At 47.9% G+C, this 20,794-nt stretch overlaps 1 protein-coding gene across 1 annotated transcript; it reads left to right on the top strand.

Moving 5' to 3' along the window:
• Positions 1-73: 73 nt before the first annotated feature.
• On the top strand, positions 74-20,793 carry PLEK2 (pleckstrin 2). Its single transcript, NM_001102334.1, has 9 exons — positions 74-122; positions 12,405-12,569; positions 14,370-14,551; positions 16,034-16,125; positions 16,429-16,616; positions 16,839-16,940; positions 17,236-17,319; positions 19,440-19,518; positions 20,280-20,793. The coding sequence occupies exons 1-9, from the start codon at positions 81-83 to the stop codon at positions 20,405-20,407; spliced, it is 1,062 nt and encodes a 353-aa protein (NP_001095804.1). The 5' UTR covers positions 74-80; the 3' UTR covers positions 20,408-20,793.
• Position 20,794: the final 1 nt, after the last annotated feature.

The following is a 20,794-nucleotide window of genomic DNA, read 5'->3' as shown; positions in this document are numbered from 1 at the left end:
CAGGGGGCGGCGCCGCGCCGGGTCGGAGGCGCTTCCTGGGCGCCGCGGGAACGGAGGAGCGGGCGGCGCGGGACGGCGCCATGGAGGACGGCGTGCTCAAGGAGGGCTTCCTCGTCAAGAGGGTGAGCGTGCCGGAGCCTCTCCGGACACGGCCCGGGGCGGCTGCGCGGCGGCCGCCGGCTTACCTGAGCCGCGATCGGGCGGGCTGGGGACCCTCTGGGCGGAGCCGCGCGTGTAGCGGACAGAGCCGGGTGGGCGGTGGCTGGGGGTGAGCTTTAGCTAGAAAAGAGGGGCTGGGGGTACGGGCAAGGAGGAGAATCCCGCTCGGCTAGCGCGTGTGGGGTGCGGGCGGGCGGCTACCCTTTGGAGGACAGCTTCTTTAAAACAACTTACTAAAATACGAAGTGCCTAGGATTTAACTATGATGTCTTAAAACAACAGAAGGGTGTTCTGTAGTCCCCCAAGCTCGTCCGATTAATGCATCATCTCCTGTATTCTTCACAATAACCCGTGAGCAAGGAGAAAGCCTTTGTTTGTTAAGCCTCTGCTGTGCACCAGTCTTGGACGCTGTCTCTTTTAATCCTCCCAACAGTCCGACAGGTCGGTGGTCCCATCTTACCGCCCTTTCTGAAAGGGGAAAAAGAAGTTCAAAGAGGCTAAGTAGCTTGCTCAGGATCTGGACCAGTGGGTGATGGAGCAGGATCGAAGCCACTCAGGCTGCCCACTGCAGGGTGGGTATTATTATCCCTCTATCACAGATGAGGAAACCGAGGGGCAGAAAGATGAGGTCGCTTGCCCAGAGCCCCGTGTCGCTGTGTGGTTGGTTGAGCCCTTGTTTAGAGAACCCGGAGGGCCAGCTGTAAAGTTACATGTGAATTTTCAACAGCTCAGGGGTCTTTGCCCTGGATCCCCTGTTGTTTAGGGGTCAGCTGTATTGTTTCTTTTCACAAATCTGGAGTTTTATTTTCCAAGACTTCCATCCAGTCACATGTCATTTCTATGTGGTGTTCAGCCTTTCCAAATTCTATAGTTTTTACTGATCATGTTGAAAATATTGGGGGACGACTGGTTACCTTATGAGTATTAATATTATATAAATGGAACAGTTGACGCTGAAGTACTTTAGATCATTCTGTTTCACTTGTGGTTGAATCTATCATGTTATTGCTGTTGCTGTTTAGTCCTAAGTCGTATTCGACTTTTTTGCAACCCTCTGGACTGCAGCCCACTGGGAACCTCTGTCCATGGGATTTACCAGGCGAGAATATTAGAATGGGTTGCCATTTCCTACTCCAAGGGATTTTCCTGACCCAGGGATCAAACCTGAATCTCCTGCATTGGCAGGTGGATTCTTTACCACAGAACCACCATGGAAACCCTGAATCTATCACAGTTTATAGCAAATAAATAGAATTTGTTTTTTCCTTCACTTTGGTAAGCATAAAAAGTTTTAGCCATTCTGGAAAGGAGAGAGGTGAAGATACCCACTAGCATAAATTCAAGCAGTCTCTGAGCAGTCTCCATCCTCACTCCTTCCACGTCACCACATGCGGCTTTTCCCACAGCAAGCAAGAGTCCAGAGGAAAACCAGGCATATGGGACCAAGGTAGAAAATGAAGGAAAAAGCAGCTACAGGAGGGAAATTAGATTTGAAAAGTTCTTTTAACATTGATGTTCACACTGAACATCTATTCTATGCTAACCTAACAGCAGAGCATAAAACCTGGGGATGAGCCTTCCGGCTCTTCTACTGAGTTTCCAGCTTTGGCAGGGGGATGGGTGAAGAGGGGTGAAGGGACTCTCCCTCCCATGGCCTTCCCTGGCCAGCAGATCAACTCTGAGGTCCCAAGTCTCTTTCAGGTCAGTAGGGAATATAGTTATGTTATTTTACACATTATTTGATATAGGAGGGTAGGTGTGTTGTTTGCTCAAAACTATGAGCCAGAGGAGGTGTAGGAGGCTGTGCTGGATCAAGGGTCAGACTGGATACAAGCAGGTACAGAATTCCACGCCTGTTTCGTGTCACCGGGATTAAAATGATAGATTAGTCCTTCAGGGTTTGTGGAGGCAGCCACACCCCAGAGAGAGCACCTTTGGAGAACTTTTCCTGTGGCTTCTAAGGTGAGGGAGACGGGTGGGGGGTTTGATGGGCATTGTTGATTGTCAGGGGCTTGCCCACCAAGTTCCCTGTCCCTCTCTCCCTCACCTGAGAAGCTGCAGGAAAAGTTCCTTGAAGGTGTTGGTTGGTAGAATAACTGAGCCTGCTAGGCGCCTGTTGAAGACAAACCCTCTCAGATGGGCCCCTGTGGGCATCCCCGTTACTGGGGCTTGCCTTACGTGATTTCCCACCACCACCACCACCATGCAGAGTCAAGGGAGGGTTGAAGGGAGGGGAGGAGGTGAGTTCTCTTCCAGACAGGCCAGTATAGCGTGGCCCCTTAGGGAGTCCAAGGTACAGAGAAGGGAGGACAGTCAACTCGTCTGACCCCAAAAGCCCATAGACAGGCTAGACTGAAATCCCTAGAGCTGTCCAGCCAAACCCAAAGACAAGCAGTTGGAGCTGGAAGCCTGACCCCGAGGCAAGCGGAAGCCACACCCTTTCCTGCAAAGTGAGGAATGGGGCCCCTTGCCCCTGCCAACAGTCCCTCCCTCCTGATCACTCAGGCTTTCCCGCATCCCCCATTATTTCCCCTTTCCTCCTGGGTGGCAGCAGCAGCCCCTGTGTCCACCAGGGAAGTTGCAGGACTGTGACTGTGGGATTCCACAGGTTCAAGAGGGTTTACGGTACAGAAGTGGGGCGGGGCCCAAGCTGGCAACCCAGAGTACAGAACAGTCATCACCGGTGAGGGTGAAGCAGGAGACAGGCAGGGGCAAGATGGATTTGATTCTTAATCCAGCCCAGACAAGAAAGACAGCGAAGCTCCAGGCAAAAATGCAGGGTGCTCACTTAGCCTGGTGTTAAAGGAGGGTGCCCAGGAAGGAGGGCAGGTCTGCATGGGTAGGGCTGCTTGTCTTTAAAGAAGCGGCTGGAACACATCAGGCATGGCTGCCTGGCTTGTACCTCCTACAACTCTTAGAAAATGACATGGCCATGTCAACATGCTGTAACCTAGATCTTTCATCTGTAGGACTCAATCTCCAGAAAAGGCCATAAAAGCTTTAGGAATGGGACTTCTCCAGTGGTGAAAGATCTGCCCTCCAATGCAGGGAATGTGTGTTTGATCCCTGATTGGGGAACTAAGTTCCCACATGTCATGGAACAACAAAGACCCGCCACAGCCAAAAATAAATAAATAATAATTTTTTTTTTAAAAAGGCTTTAGGAATAAAGTGTTATTTAGATAGAGAATAAAAACTGGAGGCTACCTACATGTCCCTCAAATAAACAAATGATTACAAGTGAATTATGGTTATGCATAGGGCTTCCCTGAGAAGCTAAGGCAACCCACTCCAGTACTCTCGCCTGGAAAATCCCATGGACGGAGGAGCCTGGTAGGTTGCAGTCCATGGGGTTGCGAAGAGTTGGACACAACTGAGCAACTTCACTTTCACTTTTCACTTTCATGCATTGGAGAAGGAAATGGCAACCCACTCCAGTGTTCTTGCCTGGAGAATCCCGGGAACAGCAGAGACTGGTGGGCTGCCGTCTATGGGGTCGCACAGAGTTGGACGAGACTGAAGTGACTTAGCAGCAGCATAGGGCTTCCCAGGTGGTGCTAGTGGTAAAGAACCCTTCTGCCAATGCAGGAGATGTAAGAGACGTGGGTTCGATCCCTGTGTCAGGAAGATCCGCTGGAGGAGGCCGTGGCAACCCACTCCAGTATTCTTGCCTAGAGAATCCCATGGACGGAGGCTCCTGGTGTGCTACAGTCCATGGGGTCAAAAAGAGTCAGACATGACCGAAGCGACTTTAGCATAGCACGTGGTCATGCAGATGTTAAAAATGTTTTTCATATTATAGTCCAAAGAGTAAAAATAGAAATGGTACGAGAAAGGAAAAAGAAAAATTACTTGGGTGAAAAAAAGACTAGAAGGAGTTCCGAAGGCTAGAAGTCTGTTTGAAGTGTCAGCAGGACCGTGCTCCCTCCGAAGCCTGCAGGGGAGAGCCCTTCCTTGCCTCTTTTGATTCTGGTATTTGCAGGCTGTAAAGGAAAAACCAATTTTTCCTTCCTAGGTAAGGAAAAATTTAGTTCTTACCTGCTGTGTTTTTCTCCACCTGTGACTCTCATTTACTTTCACACAGACTACTTCACTTCTGACTCTCCTAGTCACCAAATGTGTGGAGGTTCCCCCCACACCAAGCAATTCTCTGTGACCACCCGTGTGTGTCCTACAGTTTAACTCAGTTCTGACGCATCTACCCAGAGGCAGTCTCCGGTCCCATGGGTTAACAGCGCAGTCTCACAAGGCTGCTTCCCCAGCCTTCCCCCACCCGCCACACACACACTTCAGATGCCAGTCCGAAGCCCAAGTTATCACCTGTGCTCTGACTGTGTAACCAACCACAGATCAGAGGTTCCAGTGACCTTCTGCTTGGGGTGAATTTCTAGAAACTCTTCAAATCCCATATTTTTGGGATTTTATAGAGGCACATGTAAGCATGACAAATTGTCAAAGCCACTTTCAGCTCTTTTCTTTTCTCAAGAGAATGGTGGGGGGGGGGGCGGCTAAAAATTCCAAGCTGCTAATCATGGCTCAGTCTTTCCAGTGGCCAGCCCTCACCAAGAAGCCCACCCAGAGTTTCCTCATTAGCACAAAAGATGCTCCTGTCACCCAAGAAACTTCAAGGGGTTCAGGAGCTCTCTACCAAGAACTGGGGGCAAAGAAAAATATATGTATTTTCTGTCATCTCACATAGGAAATGGCAATCCACTCCAGTATTCTTGCCTGGAGAATCCCTTGGACAGAGGAGCCTGGCGGGCTGCAGTCCACGGGGTCGCAGAGAGTTGGACACTATTGAGCGCACACGCATGTATGCATTATCTCACACAGGCTCTCTTTTGTGTTCCTTGGCTTGTAGATGCTTCACTCTAATCTCTGCCTCCATCATCACATGACCATCTTCTCCCCATGTGTCTTTCAGTGTCCAAAATTTCCTCTTCATATAAGGACACCAATTATGTAAGTGTTTTTAGGGCCATCCTAATCTAGTATGGGGCTTCCCTGGTGGCTCAGCTGGTACTCAAATTGCCAAAATCCATTGGATTATAGAAAAAGCAAGAGAGTTCCAGAAAAACATCTGCTTTATTGACTATGCCAAGGCCTTTGACTGTGTGGATCACAACAAACTGTGCAAAATTCTTCAAGAGATGGGAATACCAGACCACTTTACCTGCCTCCTGAGAAATCTGATTGCAGGTCAAGAAGCAACAGAACCGGACATGGAACAACGGACTAGTTCCAAACTGGGAAAGGAGTACGTCAAGACTGTATATTGACACCCTGCTTATTTAACTTATATATAGAGTACATCATGCGAAATGCCAGGCTGGATAAAGCACAAGCTGGAATCGAGATTGCCAGGAGAAATATCAGTAACCTCAGATATGCAGGTGACACCACCCTTATGGCAGAAAGTGAAGAAGAACTGAAAAGCCTCTTGATGAAAGTGAAAAAGAAGAGTGAAAAAACTGGCTTAAAACTCAACATTCAAACAACGAAGATCATGGCATCTGGTTCCATCACTTCATGGCAAATAGATGGGGAAATAATGGAAACAGTGACAGATTTTATTTTCTTGGGATCCAAAATCACCGCAGATGGTGACTGCAGCCATGAAATTAAAAGACACTTGCTCCTTGGAAGAAAAGCTATGACAAACCTAGACAGCATATCAAAAAACAGAGATATTACTTTGCCAACAAAGGTCTGCCTAGTCAAAGCTGTGGTTTTTCCAGTAGTCATTTATGGATGTAAGAGTTGGACCATAAAGAAAGATGAGCGCTGAAGAATTGATACTTTTGAACTGTGGTGTTGGAGAAGACTCTTGAGAGTCCCTTGGACTGCAAGGAGATCAAACTAGTCAATCCTAAAGGAAATCAGTCCTGAATATTCATTGGAAGGACTGATGCTGAAGCTCCAATACTTTGGCCACCTGATATGAAGAACTGACTCATTGGAAAAGACCCTGATGCTGGGAAAAGTCAAAGGCAGGAGGAGAAGGGGATGACAGAGGATGTGACGGTTGGATGGCATCACCGACTCGATGGACATGAGTTTGAGCAAGCTCTGGGAGTTGGTGATGGACAGGGAAGCCTGGGGTACTGCAGTCCATGGGGTCACAGAGTGGGACATGACTGAGCAACTGAAGTGAACTGAACTGAATGACTTCATCTTAACCTGATTACATCTGCAAAGACCCGATTTCCAAATAAGACCTCACTCACAGATCTCCCGGCTTAGGACTTCAACATGTCTTTTGCAGGGACATAATTCAACCCATAGTAAGTACCATCTCTGCTTCTTCAGGATTGTAGGGTCTTGGGCAAGACCTTTCTAGGCCTCAGTTTCCTCATTATGAGACTTAGGGAGTTTAGATTCTTTACCATCTGAGCCACCAGGGAAGCCCATAGTATTATATAGACTTTTTCAAAGGGTCCTCCAGCTGTAAAACTCTGTGCTTTCTAAGCCCAGTCCTAGGGTTACATCCCATCTTATGGACTTTCCTTCCACCTAACAGGGTGCTAAGCCATTCATGGTCCAAATGACCTCTGATCCCCGCCAGCTGCTTACAGACAAGGAGCCTGGAGAAGGTAGAAGATGCCCAGGTGAAGGGAGGCCTGGGTTCTTTTCCCACTATAACCAGTGTATTTTTGGTTTTTAACACCCTTTACCTGCTGACTTTGGGTCAGTCTCTTATACCCTCTCAGTATGATGTAGCTTATCCGTAGAGCTGGGATATTTCCTGTTTTGTGGGTTATTACAGGAACCTCTGGAGAAGGCAATGGCAACCCACTCCAGTACTCTTGCCTGGAAAATCCCATGGACGGAGGAGCCTGGTAGGCTGCAGTCCATGGGGTCACTAAGAGTTGGACACGACTGAGCAACTTCACTTTCACTTTTCACTTTCATGCATTGGAGGAGGAAATGGCAACCCACTCCAGTGTTCTTGCCTGGAGAATCCCAGGGACGGGAGAACATGGTGGGCTGCCGTCTATGGGGTCGCACAGAGTCAGACATGACTGAAGTGACACAGCAGCAACAGGAACCTCTAGCTGAGCTGCCCACTCCCGTCTGGCCGAACTTAATTCAGGGGTTCTGCCGTAGTGCAGTCAGGTGATTTTTTTTTAACATGAGCACCTAAGCTTGTCATCATTCTGCTTAAAAGTCTTTAGGGACTCCCCTCCGGCCACAGTGAGGTCACCAGCTGCTTCAAGTGCTCTACCTCCAAAGTGAGGCCATCTCAGCCTTTCTCAGACTGCTCTCCTTTGCTGTCAGACTGGATTCTTAGTGGCTCATAACGCAGTGCTCTCTAGCAAGTTTGAACAGAAGGGTAAGTTGGATATATTTGGGAGGACCAAGTGCCATACAGCCAGGGACAATGCAGCCAGACAGAAATACCCCACAGCACCAGGAGGCGTCTCTAGTGGAAACATCCTGCCGATGCTGTTTGTGACGTGTTCCTGATAACTCTGGGGACTGGGCGTCAGAAGACCCCGTCCTTCCACCACCTTGGTGGCTGCCAAACATGCATCAGTGCCCCATGCGCAGGCCTGGCAGCCACTAGCCACCTCCCTGTTCCCCTCATGCCAGAAATTCTGGGAAATGTAGCATTTTGTCCAGGAAATGTAGCCTTATCTGTGTATTAGTTTGTTCTGCTCAACATCTGTTGGTTTCACATTTCTCCCTAACGTCTCCAGGCCCCTTTCTTCTTCTCTGTTGTTTTAGTTTATGAGGGCTCCGGTAACAAAAGACACGGATGGGATCGCCTAAGCAACAGAGATTTATTTTCTCACAGTTTTGGAGGCTGGAGTCTAAGGTTTAAAGTGTCGAAGGTTTGGTTTCCTTAGGCCATCTCCTCAGCTCGCCCATGCGTGACACCTCTGGCTGTGTGCTCACATGGTCTTTGCTCTGTGTGCAGGCCTCCCTGACATCTGTATGTCCAAATTTCCTCTTCTCATGAGGCCCCCAGTCAGATTGGATTAAGACCCAGGTAATGGCCTCATCTGGGCTTCCCAGGAGGTGCTAGTGGTAAAGAACCCATCTGCCAATGCAGGAGACATAGGAGAAGCAGGTTCAATCCCTGGATGGGGAAGATTCCCCTGGAGGAGGGTATGGCAACCCACTCCAGTATTCTTGCCTGGAGAATCCCAGGGGAGCCTGGTGGGCTACAGTCCATAGGATGGCAAAGAGTTGGAAAGAACTGAAGTGACTTAGCACGCACACAATGGCCCCATTTAACCTAATCACCTTAAAGACCTTCTCTTCAAATACAGTCACATTCTAAGGTAGTGGTGATTCTTGGGTCAAGAAGATCCCCTGGAGAAGGGATAGGCTACCCACTCCAGTATTGTTGGGCTTCCTTGGTGGCTTAGGTGGTAAAGAATCCGCCTGCAATGTGGGAGACCTGCATTCAATCCCTGGGTTGGGAAGATCCCCTGGAGGAGGGCCTGGCAATGCACTCCAGTGTTCTTGCCTGGAGAATCCTCATGGACAGAGGAGTCTGGCAGGCTACAGTCCATGCGGTCGCAAAGAGTCAGGCATGACTCAGTGACTAAGCACAGCACAAGGTAGAGGTGGGGGAGTGGTTGGGGCATCAACTATGAATTTGGGAGAAGGGCATAATGCAGCCCAGAATGCCTATGTTTTAAGGTTATTTCGCCTCCTCTCCTTCACCTTACACTGGCCCCCATGCCGTCAGCTTAGATGGCAGTCTCCTCTCTGCACCAGCTACACCTGTGTGCTGGCAGTTCACTGCCTTTACTGCTAATGCTGCACTTGAACCCCCTCAGCAGGGGCTCATCGAGCAAGGAGACCCGAGTCTGGGCCATGTGGAGAGCAGTACAGGACCCTCATTGCTGAGGAGTTAGAGCAAATCTTTTTCATTTCTTTAAACATGTCAGCTTGTGTCAAGAAAAGCCATCCGCCATCATGTAACGTGGATTCTTGGTACAGGATAGAGTGAAGAGAGCAAAACTGTAAAATTCAGCTTGACATATCTGTCCTCTCATGGGCCCAGCTCACGTACCATATAATGTAATGACACTTAGACATATTAGTAAACTCTTGTCAGATTAACTGTTAAAAGTCATATTTAGGGTAGGAGGGAGGCTCAAGAGGAAGGGGATATATGTATGCATGTGGCTGATTCACTTCATTGTACAACAGAAATTAGCACAACTTTGTAAAGCAATTATATTCCAATTCAGTCACTCAGTCGTGTCTGACTCTTTTCAGCACACCAGGCTTCCCTGTCCACCACCAACTCCCAAAGCTTACTCAAACTCACGTCCATTGAGTAGATGATAACGTCCAACCATCTCATCCTCTGTCGTCCCCTTCTCCTCCTTCCTTTAGTCTTTCCCAGCATCAGGGTCTTTTCCAATGAGTCAGCTCTTTGCATCAGGTGGCCAAAGTTTTGGAGCTTCAGCTTCAGCATCAGTCCTTCCAATGAATATTCAGGACTGATTTCCTTCAGGATTGACTGGTTTGATCTCCTCCAGTCCAAGGGACTCTCAAGAGTCTTCTCCAACACCACAGTTTAAAAGCATCAATTCTTGGCACTCAGCTTTCTGTATAGTCCAACTCTCATATCCATACATGACTACTGGAAAAACCATTTTGACTAGATGGACTTTGTTGGCAAATTGATGCCTCTGCCTTTTAATATGTTGTCTAGGTTTGTCATAGCTTTTCTTCCAAGGAGCAAGTGTCTTTTAATTTCTTGGCTGCAGTCACCATCCACAGTGGTTTTGGAGACCCCCAAAATAAAGTCTCTCACTGTTTCCATTATTTCCCCATCTATTTGCCATGAAGTGATGGGACCAGATGCCATGATCTTAGTTTTTTGAATGTTGAGTTTTAAGCCAACTTTTTCACTTTCATCAAGAGGCTCTTTAGTTCTTCACTTTCTGCCATAAGGATGGTGTCATCTGCATATCTGAGGTTATTGATATTTCTCCTGGCAATCTTGATTCCAGCTTGTGCTTCATCCAGCCCAGCATTTTTCATGATGTACTCTGCATATAAGTTAAATAAGCAGGGTGACAATTAAATATATATAGATATAAATATTTAATATATATAGATGTGTAAATATTTGTATAAATATATATTTAATATTCCAATTAAATATGTATGTATATGGAAAAGTGAAAGAGTTAGTCACTCAGTTGTATTTGACTATTTGTGACCCCATGGAGTCTAGCCTGCCATGCTCCTCTGTCCATGGGATTCTCCAGGCAAGAATACTGGAGTGAGTAACTATTCTCTTCTCCAGAGGATCTTCCCTACCCAGGGACTGAACCCAGGTCTCCTGCATTGCAGGCAGATTCTTTACCATTTGAGCCACCAGGAAAGCCTATATATATGCCATCCTTAGTTGCCACAGTAAGTTCTGTTTGGCTTAGACCAGTGCTCACACAGTCAACCCCTTCAACAATTTCCAGTTCTCTAACACTCAGTGCATACCTGCTGAGCATGAAACAGAATTGCAGCATCACACATGTGACAACTGAAGGGGCCTTGGAAATGAATCAGGGCTGGGTCAGGAAACCAGTAATTGCAGACAGTCTCTGATTCAAATAAAGTGCATCTCTCTTGGTTAGAATCCAGCCCTAATTGGGCTCTGCTCTGGGAAATATGCCAAGAAAGTCACTTTCATGAGCGTGTACAAAGCTATTCCATTCTGATTCTTCAGCAGACATTCCCCCATCCACTGGTCTGTTCTAGAAACAGACTCTCTGTCTTCACCTGCCTGTTTTGTCCACTGGCTCCATGACCCATCTGAGAGCCCCACAGGCTCCCCTGCCTTTTAGGTCTGTCACACCAGGTTAGGTAAGATGGTTAGAGTTCTTAATTTGTGGCTTCACTTTACAAATTCCCCATATCCCTCAACTAGTAACATTTTGGAGGGGGGATATATCCTAAGGGGAAAAAATTAGAGATGCAGATCAAAACTTATGTGCAAGGATATTCATTATGAAGTTGTTTATAATAGTTAAAAGAAAAAAAAAGAAACCTCACTTGCAAACAACAGGAGATGGGCAAGGAGATGATACATACACTTGTTGGTCATTAAAAGACGTGTTGAATCTGAGTGAACTCCGGGAGTTGGTGATGGACAGGGAGGCCTGGCATGCTGCGATTCATGGGGTCGCAAAGATCCACTTGTTGGTCATTAAAAGACATGTTGAGTCTGAGTGAACTCCGGGAGTTGGTGATGGACAGGGAGGCCTGGCATGCTGCAGTTCATGGGGTCGAAAAGAGTCGGACACGACTGAGCAACTGAACTGAACTGAACTGAATGGTGTGAGAAGATGCTTGGCAAAGTCAACAAAAGAAAGACTGGAAAATAAAACTATTCGTAATATGCTCTTGGTTAAAAAAAAACTAAAAGGGAAAAAGACAAAGGAAATGCAAGGTATTAATAGGATCTCTCTCTTGTTTATGTATTTGGCTGTGCTGGGTCCTCGTTGAGGCATGTAGGATCTTTAGTTGCAGTGGGTGAACTCTTAGTTGCTGCGTGTGGGATCTAGTTCCCAGACCAGGGATGGAACCCACACCTCCTACACTGAGAGCTCGGAGTCTTAGCCACTGGACCATCAGGGAAGTCCCTAGGATCTTTTCTTCTGTGTATTTTGCAGTTTCTTTCAAGGCTTATAACCATAGAAAAAAAGAACAAATGGGAACTAGCAAGTCAACGCCAATTGTTACATACTCAAAAGAGATGACAAAGAGATCCAAAGCTCACAATTTCTTCATGAAAATGAAAATAAACATACAATTTGGAACAGGATCTTTTGGCTCTTAAGGACATTATTGGGATAATTGGTGAAACTTGAGTGGAGTTTATGGAACAGAGGAAATGTAAATTTCCTAATGTTGATGATTGTATTGTGGTTATGTTGGAAATACTTTTTATTTTTTGGTAGGAGACAATAAAATATTGAGAAGCATCAATATTAATATATGGAGCATCATGTTAAAAACTAATTCTTAAATGGTTTTGTAAAAGTTTTTTTTTGTAAAAAAGTTTTATGCTTGTCTTCAGCTTTTCTCTGAATTAAAATTATTTCAAAATTAAAAAATAAAATTAAGCTAAGCAAGAGAGACAGAGCGTTATCTCCTTATTGGAGAGTTGATCCCATGGCACAGTCTGACCACCTGTGCAACGAGACTCCTCTCCCTATGACCAGGTCGTCCCCTCGGCCACCTCACCTCAGGGCTCTCCTGTCTGTCCTCAGGGTCACATTGTCCACAACTGGAAAGCACGGTGGTTCATTCTTCGGCAGAACACGCTGCTATACTACAAGTTCGAGGGGGGTCGGAAAGTGACCCCTCCCAAGGGCCGCATCCTTCTGGATGGCTGCACCATCACCTGCCCCTGCCTGGAGTATGAAAACCGACCGGTAAGTGAAGGCCCTTCTTCCCAGCGCCTCCCTCCCACTCCCCAGACCACCCCCTTCCCTGGCCTCTTAGCCAAAGGTGGTATGAGTCATGGTAAGAGCCGAGTTACTGAAAAACCTAGACTCAAATCCTGGCTGCACCACATACCAGGCACGTGACCTTGGGCAGGTAATTGAACCTCTCTGAGCCTGAGTTCCTCGTCTATAAACTTGGATAATGTAATGACACCTGACTGTTGCTCACAGCTATGGTGAAGATCATGAAGGTAATGGTGGGTCAAAACATTTGTAGCCTAGGAGGTACCACACAGATGTGAATAGTTACTGCTACTTCAGGTTCAATAGGATGGCTTTCATCCCCCAGGGGGTACGTGTTCCAAAAGTCAGGAGCAGCTCAACCCTAAAAGGAACCTGAGTTAATCATTTACCATCTACCATCAGAAAAGAATCGGAATTAATCATTTACTGAGGGCTCAGTAAGTGCCAAGAAATTGGCTAGGCTTGGAGAAGTCAAGGAAGAAAATTGTAAGATTGGTTCTTTCAGTTAATGATCTTGTTATGAAAGCAAGTGGTTAATTGAAAAACAGTTCCAAATGTTGGTACAGATATTATTGGCCACAGAGAACACTGTCTTGCTGAAAAGGAGGAAGATGCCCTTACAAGCTGTCTGGCTCAGGTACAACTTTGGGATGGATGGAGATTCGGGCATGAACTGGTTGAGAAAGTTTAAACCATATTATATGAAGAATGTGTGAAAGACTTGGGATGATTAGACCCAACCAAGAAGAAGATCAGGCGTAGACATAGAGAACTGACTTACAGACACGGGGGCGGGACGGGGGGTTGAGGAAGGAGAGGGTGGGGTGTATGGAGAGAGTGATATGGAAACTTACATTACCATATGTAAAATAGCCAAGGGGAATTTGCTGTATGACTCAGGGAGCTCAGACTGGGGCTCTGTAACAACCTAGAGGGGTGGGATGGGGAGGGAGATAGGAGGGAGGTTCAAGAGGGAGGGGACACAGGTATACTATGGCTGATTGATGTAGATGTTGGCAGAAACCAACACAATAGTTCAGTTGCTAAGTCATGTCCGACTCTTGCGATCCCATAGACTGTAGCCTGCCAGGCTCCTCTGTCCATGGGATTCTCCAGGCAAGAATACTGGAATGGGTTGCCATCTCCTCCTCCAGGGGATCTTTGTGACCCAGGGATTGAACCTGGGTCTCCTGCATTGCAGGCAGATTCTTTACCAACTGAGCTACTGTAAAGCCATTATCCTTCAATTAAAAATAAATACGTTTAAAAAAATAAATAAAAAAGAAGATGATCAAAAGGAGCAGAACTGAGTTCCTTCAGGGTAAGCGTTAATAGCCTCAGAGGACAGAGGAAGGCATTGAGAGGCTCAGTGGGTCCTATAATGTGCCTAAGCGACCGTAGCTATGGCTCTAGCTCAGTCTCACCTGGAAGCCTGTGTGTTTCCCTCTTTAGCACAGGGACTCTCATAAGAAGTGAGCTTAATCGAGAAGGCAGAGCAGAGAGCAGAGAGACCAAGGCCTCAGGAAGCAGACTCTGCTCTAATTAGTCTATCCAAAGGGGCCAAGGTGGTGAACTCTCTGTCACTGATGGTGTACAAGGGAATCTTTAAACGCCCAGCAGCTGGGACGCGGTTGAGGGGTGAGGCATTGGGCAGTCACTGGATCACGTGGTCTCCCAGATCTGCTTCGGTTCTGTCATTTTTGCTGCCCAGCCAGCTTTCTCTCTCCCTCTCAGCCTGGTCTGACTGGCTGTCTCTTCCCACAGCTCCTCATTAAGCTGAAAACTCAAACATCCACGGAGTACTTCCTGGAGGCCTGTTCTCGAGAGGAGAGGGACGCCTGGGCCTTCGAGATAACAGGAGCCATCCACGCGGGGCAGCCGGGGAAGGTCCAACAGCTTCACCTGCTGAAGAACTCCTTCAAGCTGCCCCCTCACATCAGCTTGCAGTGAGTGCCCGGCCCTGCCCTCGCCCTCCCTGGCTTTGCTGCAGCCTCTGCTGTCTGCTCGGCTCAGGGAGGGGACCTCTGTGGCTGCTACATAGGCCTGGCTGGTGCTGCAACTGTGCTCCAGGGCCTGCTTACATTGTTTTCCCTATGTGGGAGTGGCCCTGCCAGCCTGCTCTGGTAACTTCTTGGGGTCCCTGCTGCTCCTGCCCACCTCAGTGTCTTGACCCCCTCCCTTCAGTGTCAACCGGGATGCTCAGGGCTATAAAAACAGCTCCCCAGGAATCTCCACTCACCAAGTCATTAGTCTTGTTTGCAGCCTGGTGGCAAGAACATGTGTTCTGTTAAGAGCTGCATTCTTATTCTGTGGGATTCTTCATCCATCCATCCATTCACTCTTTTAAGAAATAGTTGCTGAGTGCCTGCTGCATGCCGTACATCGCTCTAGGTGCTCATGCAGATGGGCATAAACAAAGTCTCATCTCAGGGGCTTTCCAGCCCAAGTACCTACATAGACAATAAGAAAAGGTCTGCCATTGGTGGCAGGGATTGTCCCACAGAACAGAAGGAAAGCAGGTCAGTGGTGGCAGTGATACTATAAAGTAGGGAAGGATGAAAGGAATTCCCTTCATGGAAATTGTTATATCCACGCATCTGCAGGAAATGCCCACTAACCTTGCAGGAAGCAGAACTTCCCAGGCTTACCAAAAACCTCCATACCCGGCTCTGGAATCTTGATTGTTCATCTTTGTTGTTCAGTCGCTAAGTCGCATCTGACTCTTTGCGACCCCATGGACTGCAGGCCGCCCTGTTCCTCGCCATCTCCTAGAGTTTGCCCTAGTTCATGTACATTGTATCAGTGATGCCATCCAACCATCTCATCCCCTGTTGCCCTCTTCTCCTTCCCCTCAGTATTTCCCAGCATCAAGGTCTTTTCCAGTGAGTCAGCTCTTTGTATCAGGTGGCCAAAGTGCTAGAGCTTCAGCATCAGTCCTTCCAATGAATATTCAGGGTTGATTTCCTTTAGAATTGCCTGGTTTGGTCTCCTTGCTGTCCGAGGGACTCTCAAGAGTCTTCTCCAGCCCCACAGTTCGAAAGCATCATATGTGCCCAGGGCGTGGCTAACCCATGGTGAGTGCAGGGAGGACCAACAGCAGATGAAAGTGGGTTCAAGTGATGGGTGACTTTTGAGAAGTAGCTGGAGGAGTTTGGACTTTATACAGCAGATCATAGATAATTCTTTTGTTTTTAAATTAAGCTGTGACTTAATTAATACTTCTATGCTAGACATTTAGATGAACAAGAAGAAATGTTCCCCAATCCCACCTCTCAAATTCTGATGCATAACAGAATACCCCTCTTTCTCCGCAATGTGTATTATGCCACTTGCCACGGGCTTTATACCCTCAGCAGTGGCTCATGGACCCACCCTCATTCCTGTCAATGTGACGAGGGTCTCCTCTCTTTTGCCTTCTTTCCGTGTAGTCGCATCGTGGACAAGATGCGCGACAGTAGCTGCGGAATCCGACCAAGCCCCAACATGGAGCAGGGAAGCACCTACAAAAAGACCTTCATAGGTGAGCCCCTGACCCCTACCCCACCCCCGGGGCTGGGCCAGGGACTGGAGACCTGGGGCTTGGTGACCTGGGACTCAGTGGTGAGCCCTGAGTTGCTTGGCAGCCAACGGGCCAGCCTGAGAGGTAGGTGTGGCCACAGCTCTGGGCAGCAGGGTTGGTGTTTGGTCTGCTCCAGGGCCGAGCCCCAAGGCTATTCCAAGGCTGCCCCAGGGGTCAAGGTCAATGAGGTCACAGCCAGGCACCCCTGAGGAAGCTGGTCTGGAGCCTGTCGTTTTGACGGGTGCTGCTCTTGCCCCACTGCAGGCTCCTCCCTGGTGGACTGGCTCCTCTCTAACGGCTTTGCAGCCAGCCGTCTGGAGGCTGTGACGCTGGCCTCGGTGCTCATGGAGGAGAACTTCCTTCGGCCAGTAGGCACCCGAAGCATGGGAGCCATTCGCTCGGGGGATCTGTCTGAGCAGTTCCTGGATGACTCCACGGCCCTGTACACATTCGTAAGTGAGGGCCTGGGTTCCTCTTGGCATGGGAGCAGAGAGGAAGAGGCCACAAAGTGTGGGCCAAGGGTCCACGGTCAGCGGGGAGAGGCCTAGGGCTCGGGGAGGGGGTACAGCTTCACCCCCAGGTGGAGTGGGAGTTTCCTTTCCCCTGTGGGAGCTTCCCCAGCCTGGAGCTGGGATGTGTTGGTAACAAGAGTCCTTGTCTCTCCTTCCTACCAGGCTGAGAGCTGCAAGAAGAAGATAAGTCCCAAGGAAGAAATCAGTCTCAGCACCATGGAGTTAAGTGGCACTGTGGTGAAGCAAGGCTATCTGGCCAAGCAGGTATGGTACAGCCCGCCTTGGAGCTGGGAGGAGGTGGACAGTCCTGAACCTCTGGGGAGGCAGGAACCCCCACAAAGGGTGGGAAGGGCTGAGACTCCAGAGGGCACTAGTTGTCAGCAGCATCTGCTAAGTCAGGGTCCGGTGGTGGCCACAAGGGAGCCAAAGCAAAGGGCCGGCACATGTCCGTGCCCATAGGAGTCCCAGACAAGCAGGCCTAAGGCGTTAGAGGCGTGAAGGCAGGAGGATGTGACTACAAGCTGTCACCCACGAGCCATACGTCCTTTCTTTGCCTCAGGGGCACAAGAGGAAAAACTGGAAGGTGCGGCGCTTTGTTCTGAGGAAGGACCCGGCTTTTCTGCATTACTACGACCCTTCCAAAGTGAGTACCTTGTCGAGCTTCCAGACATGTCTCTCCCCAGCAGAGCTGGGGTGGTTCCACCTCCAGCCTTCCTCCCAGCCTCCCTACCATAACTTCCACCCACAATGCCTTTCCTTCCACAAGTTGCAAACTGCTCCTCCCAGTCTGACCTCTCTTTTCTTTCATCACATCGTCGCCTGCTCAGTTGATCCTGCTCAGTGGATATCTTCATTGTTTTGGGAGGAAACACATCTTTCAGTTCCTCCAAAGCTGGCTGTGTGCCTACGAAGGGGGAGCTGAGCTGATGAAGAGACTCCTGACTGGTGCTTTCCAGCCTCTTTTCACCCCTTTCCACCCAAAGAGGCCGTGAATTCTGCCCCCTCATCCTCTTGTCCCCACCAATGTTTTGAAAGGTTTCTTTTACCATTTAATATTTAAGCCATAATTCTGAGTTTCAGATAATAAGTATTACTGCATGCTCAGTTGATTTAATTCCAATCAAAAGAACAGAAACATGGCTTTTTAGTCAGCCTGTTCAGCCTTGTCTTGGTAGATTTTCATTTGTTTTTTGAAATAATGAAGAGTGTGCATTCAGTCAGGAACCCAACCCTAAGCCAAGAACATGAGAGAGCTTGAAGGAGCCCCTGGGGACCCTGCTAGACCACAGGGAGGGCTAAGGGGCAGGGAGGGGCGTGGTGCTGATGTGACTGGCTGTGAAATGAAGCTCAAACTTCCTCACTCATGCAGATAACTTGCCATGGGATGTCCAAGTGCAGCCTCATCTTCTGTTACAAACGACTCTCACGGACTAATACTTTAGTAGGCTGAGGGTGGTATGATGAGAGCATGATTCTTCTGTTGTTTTTGGTCAGCCGCTCAGTCCTGTCCAACTCTTTGTGACCCCGTGGACTGCAGCACACAAGCCTTCCCTGTCCTTCATCATCTCCCAAAGTTTGCTCAAACTCATGTCCGTTGAGTTGGTGATGCTATCAAACTATCTCATCCTCTGTCTCCTGATTCGTCTCCTGCCCTCAATCTTTCCCAGCATCAGGGTCTTTTCCAATAAGTCAGTTCTTCACAGCAGGTGGCCAAATTATTGGAGCTCCAGCTTCAGCCTAGTCCTTCCAATAAATTATTTAGGATTGATTTCCTTTAGGATTGACTGGTTTGATCTCCTTGCAGTCCAAGGTACTCTCAAGAGTCTTCTCCAGCACCACGGTTCAAAAGATTCAGTTCTTCAGTGCTCAGCCTTATTTATGGTCCAACTCTCACATCTGTTCATGACTACTGGAAAAACCATAGCTTTGACTATGAAAGTGAAAGTGACGTCGCTCAGTTGTGTCCGACTCTTTGCGACCCCATGGATGGTAGCCTACCAGGTTCCACGGTCCTTGGAATTTTCCAGGCAAGAATACTGGAGTGGGCTGCTATTTCCTTCTCCAGGGGATCATCCCAACCCAGGGATCGAACCCGGGTCTCCTGCATTGCAGACAGATGCTTTACCATCTGAGCCACTAGGGAAGCCCACAGCTTTGACTATACAGACCTGCAAAGTGATGTCTCTGTTTTTTAATATGCTGTCTAGATTTGTCATAGCTTTCCTTCCAAGGAGCAAGCATCTTTTAATTTCATGGCTGCAGTCACTGTCTGCACTGATTTTGGAGCCCAAGAAAAGAAAATCTGTCCCAGGTTCTACTTTTCCCCTATCTATTTGCCATGAAGTGATGGGACCAGATGCCATGATCTTAGTTTTTTGAATGTTCAGTTTTAAGCCACTCTCCTCTTTCAGCCTCATTAAGAGGTTCTTTAATTCCTCTAAATGGCTTTTTGCCATTAGAGTAGTGTCATCTGCATATCTGAAGTTGTTGATATTTCTCCTGGCAATCTTGATTCCAGCTTGTGATTCATCCAATCTGGCATTTCTGCATATAAGTTAAATAAACAGAGTGACAATATCCATCCTTGACGTCCTCCTCTTCCCAAGTTTGCACCAGTTGTTCCATGTAAGGTTCTAACTGTTGCCTCTTGACTTGCATTCAGGTTTCTCAGGAGACAGGTAATGTGGCCCAGTTATTTCTGTCTCTTTAATAAGAGTTCTGTGCCTTCACACAGTCCCTAATCAGCTCTCCTTTCCTTTGCAGGAAGAGAACCGGCCAGTGGGTGGGTTTTCTCTTCGTGGCTCCCTGGTGTCAGCTCTGGAGGATAATGGCGTTCCCACTGGTAAGGGGCAACTTTGGCCCCATCCTCATCTCAGGGTCCTCCCTCCTGCTTTCTCAGTAATGCTCTGCTGATGATGGACGAAGCTGTGGGGACTGAGTAGGGGCTTTCTCAGTGAGACAGTGAATGGTGTGAATTCTGAAGCCAATTTCAAAATCAGAGAAAGGGCACGTGGGGTATTCTTAGTGTTTTAACAACACAACTAAATAATTCTCATCTTTAATATTCTTTCCCTTCCTTTTCTGTGCTTACTGGCCCATAAGCTTCCACCTAAGAACAATAGCTTACAATAGTGTTTAAAGATTGACAACACAGTTTAATATGTTATCGTGCTAATTTCACACTAGACAGCTAAGGAAGGTAGTATTATTCTCAACTTATGGATGGGAAGATTGAGGTTCAAAGAAATTAAACAATTTCAGTCAAATCCCACATCTGTCCATGCTTTTAACATAAACCTACTAGACTTTTTTGATGTGAGACTGCAGGCCTATGGTTATCATGGAGGGCAGGCCAAGAGGTCTTCCAAGAACGTTCAGACATAAAACTAGCAGGCCTTAAGGCACAGATGAGGGAGAGGGGATGGATGGGAGGCAAACAGGAAAGCATGCCTCTGGTGGGATTTTCTAACCATATATGCACACTTGTACTAAGAAATACTTCATTATGTGTTTTTGTCCGTCTCAGTGACTTTCAGCTGTTCCCAGCTGAAAGCAGACATGGATATTCACTCACTGATTTTTCTTTTTTTTCTTCCTGCCTAGGGGTTAAAGGGAACGTCCAGGGAAACCTCTTCAAAGTGATTACTAAGGATGACATCCACTATTATATCCAGGCCAGCAGCAAGGCTGAGCGTTCCGAGTGGATTGAAGCTATCAAGAAGCTAACGTGACAAGGACCTGAGGGAATGGGGCTGAGATTCCTCCCTCTTACCAGATGACACAGGATTTCCTGGACAATGGGAGTATGTTAAGATTTTTAACTTTTTATATTTTGTACTGCTTTGGAGTGAGACTGGTGGAGTTGCTTAACGTTGGCAGTGGTGCTATTGCCTCCCCCACCTTCATTTAACCTGTAAGTGCTGAAGCAGCCCTGTCAGCACCTTGACTTTTGCCCATTATCACAACCAGCCATTCCTTGGGTACCAAAGTAGGTCTCCCTTGTCACACTAACTGGCCATGTAATACTGAACAAAACACTATACCCTCATGATGGAGCTCTCAGAAATGCTGTCAGGACCTCTTAACGCCTTTGGAATGAATAAAAATTGACACTTGTT

Source organism: Bos taurus, chromosome 10 (assembly GCF_002263795.3).
Source record: "Bos taurus isolate L1 Dominette 01449 registration number 42190680 breed Hereford chromosome 10, ARS-UCD2.0, whole genome shotgun sequence".
Classification (NCBI taxonomy): Eukaryota; Metazoa; Chordata; class Mammalia; order Artiodactyla; family Bovidae; genus Bos; species Bos taurus.
This window is presented reverse-complemented; position numbering and strand designations above follow the sequence as displayed.

Excerpts from the sequence above, each read along its gene's own strand:
- PLEK2 (NM_001102334.1), top strand. The coding sequence starts at position 81 with ATGGAGGACGGCGTGCTCAAGGAGGGCTTCCTCGTCAAGAGG. Across the intron at positions 16,126-16,428 it reads CTACAAAAAGACCTTCATAG|GCTCCTCCCTGGTGGACTGG; the intron begins GTGAGCCCCTGA and ends GCCCCACTGCAG. Across the intron at positions 19,519-20,279 it reads GGATAATGGCGTTCCCACTG|GGGTTAAAGGGAACGTCCAG; the intron begins GTAAGGGGCAAC and ends CTTCCTGCCTAG.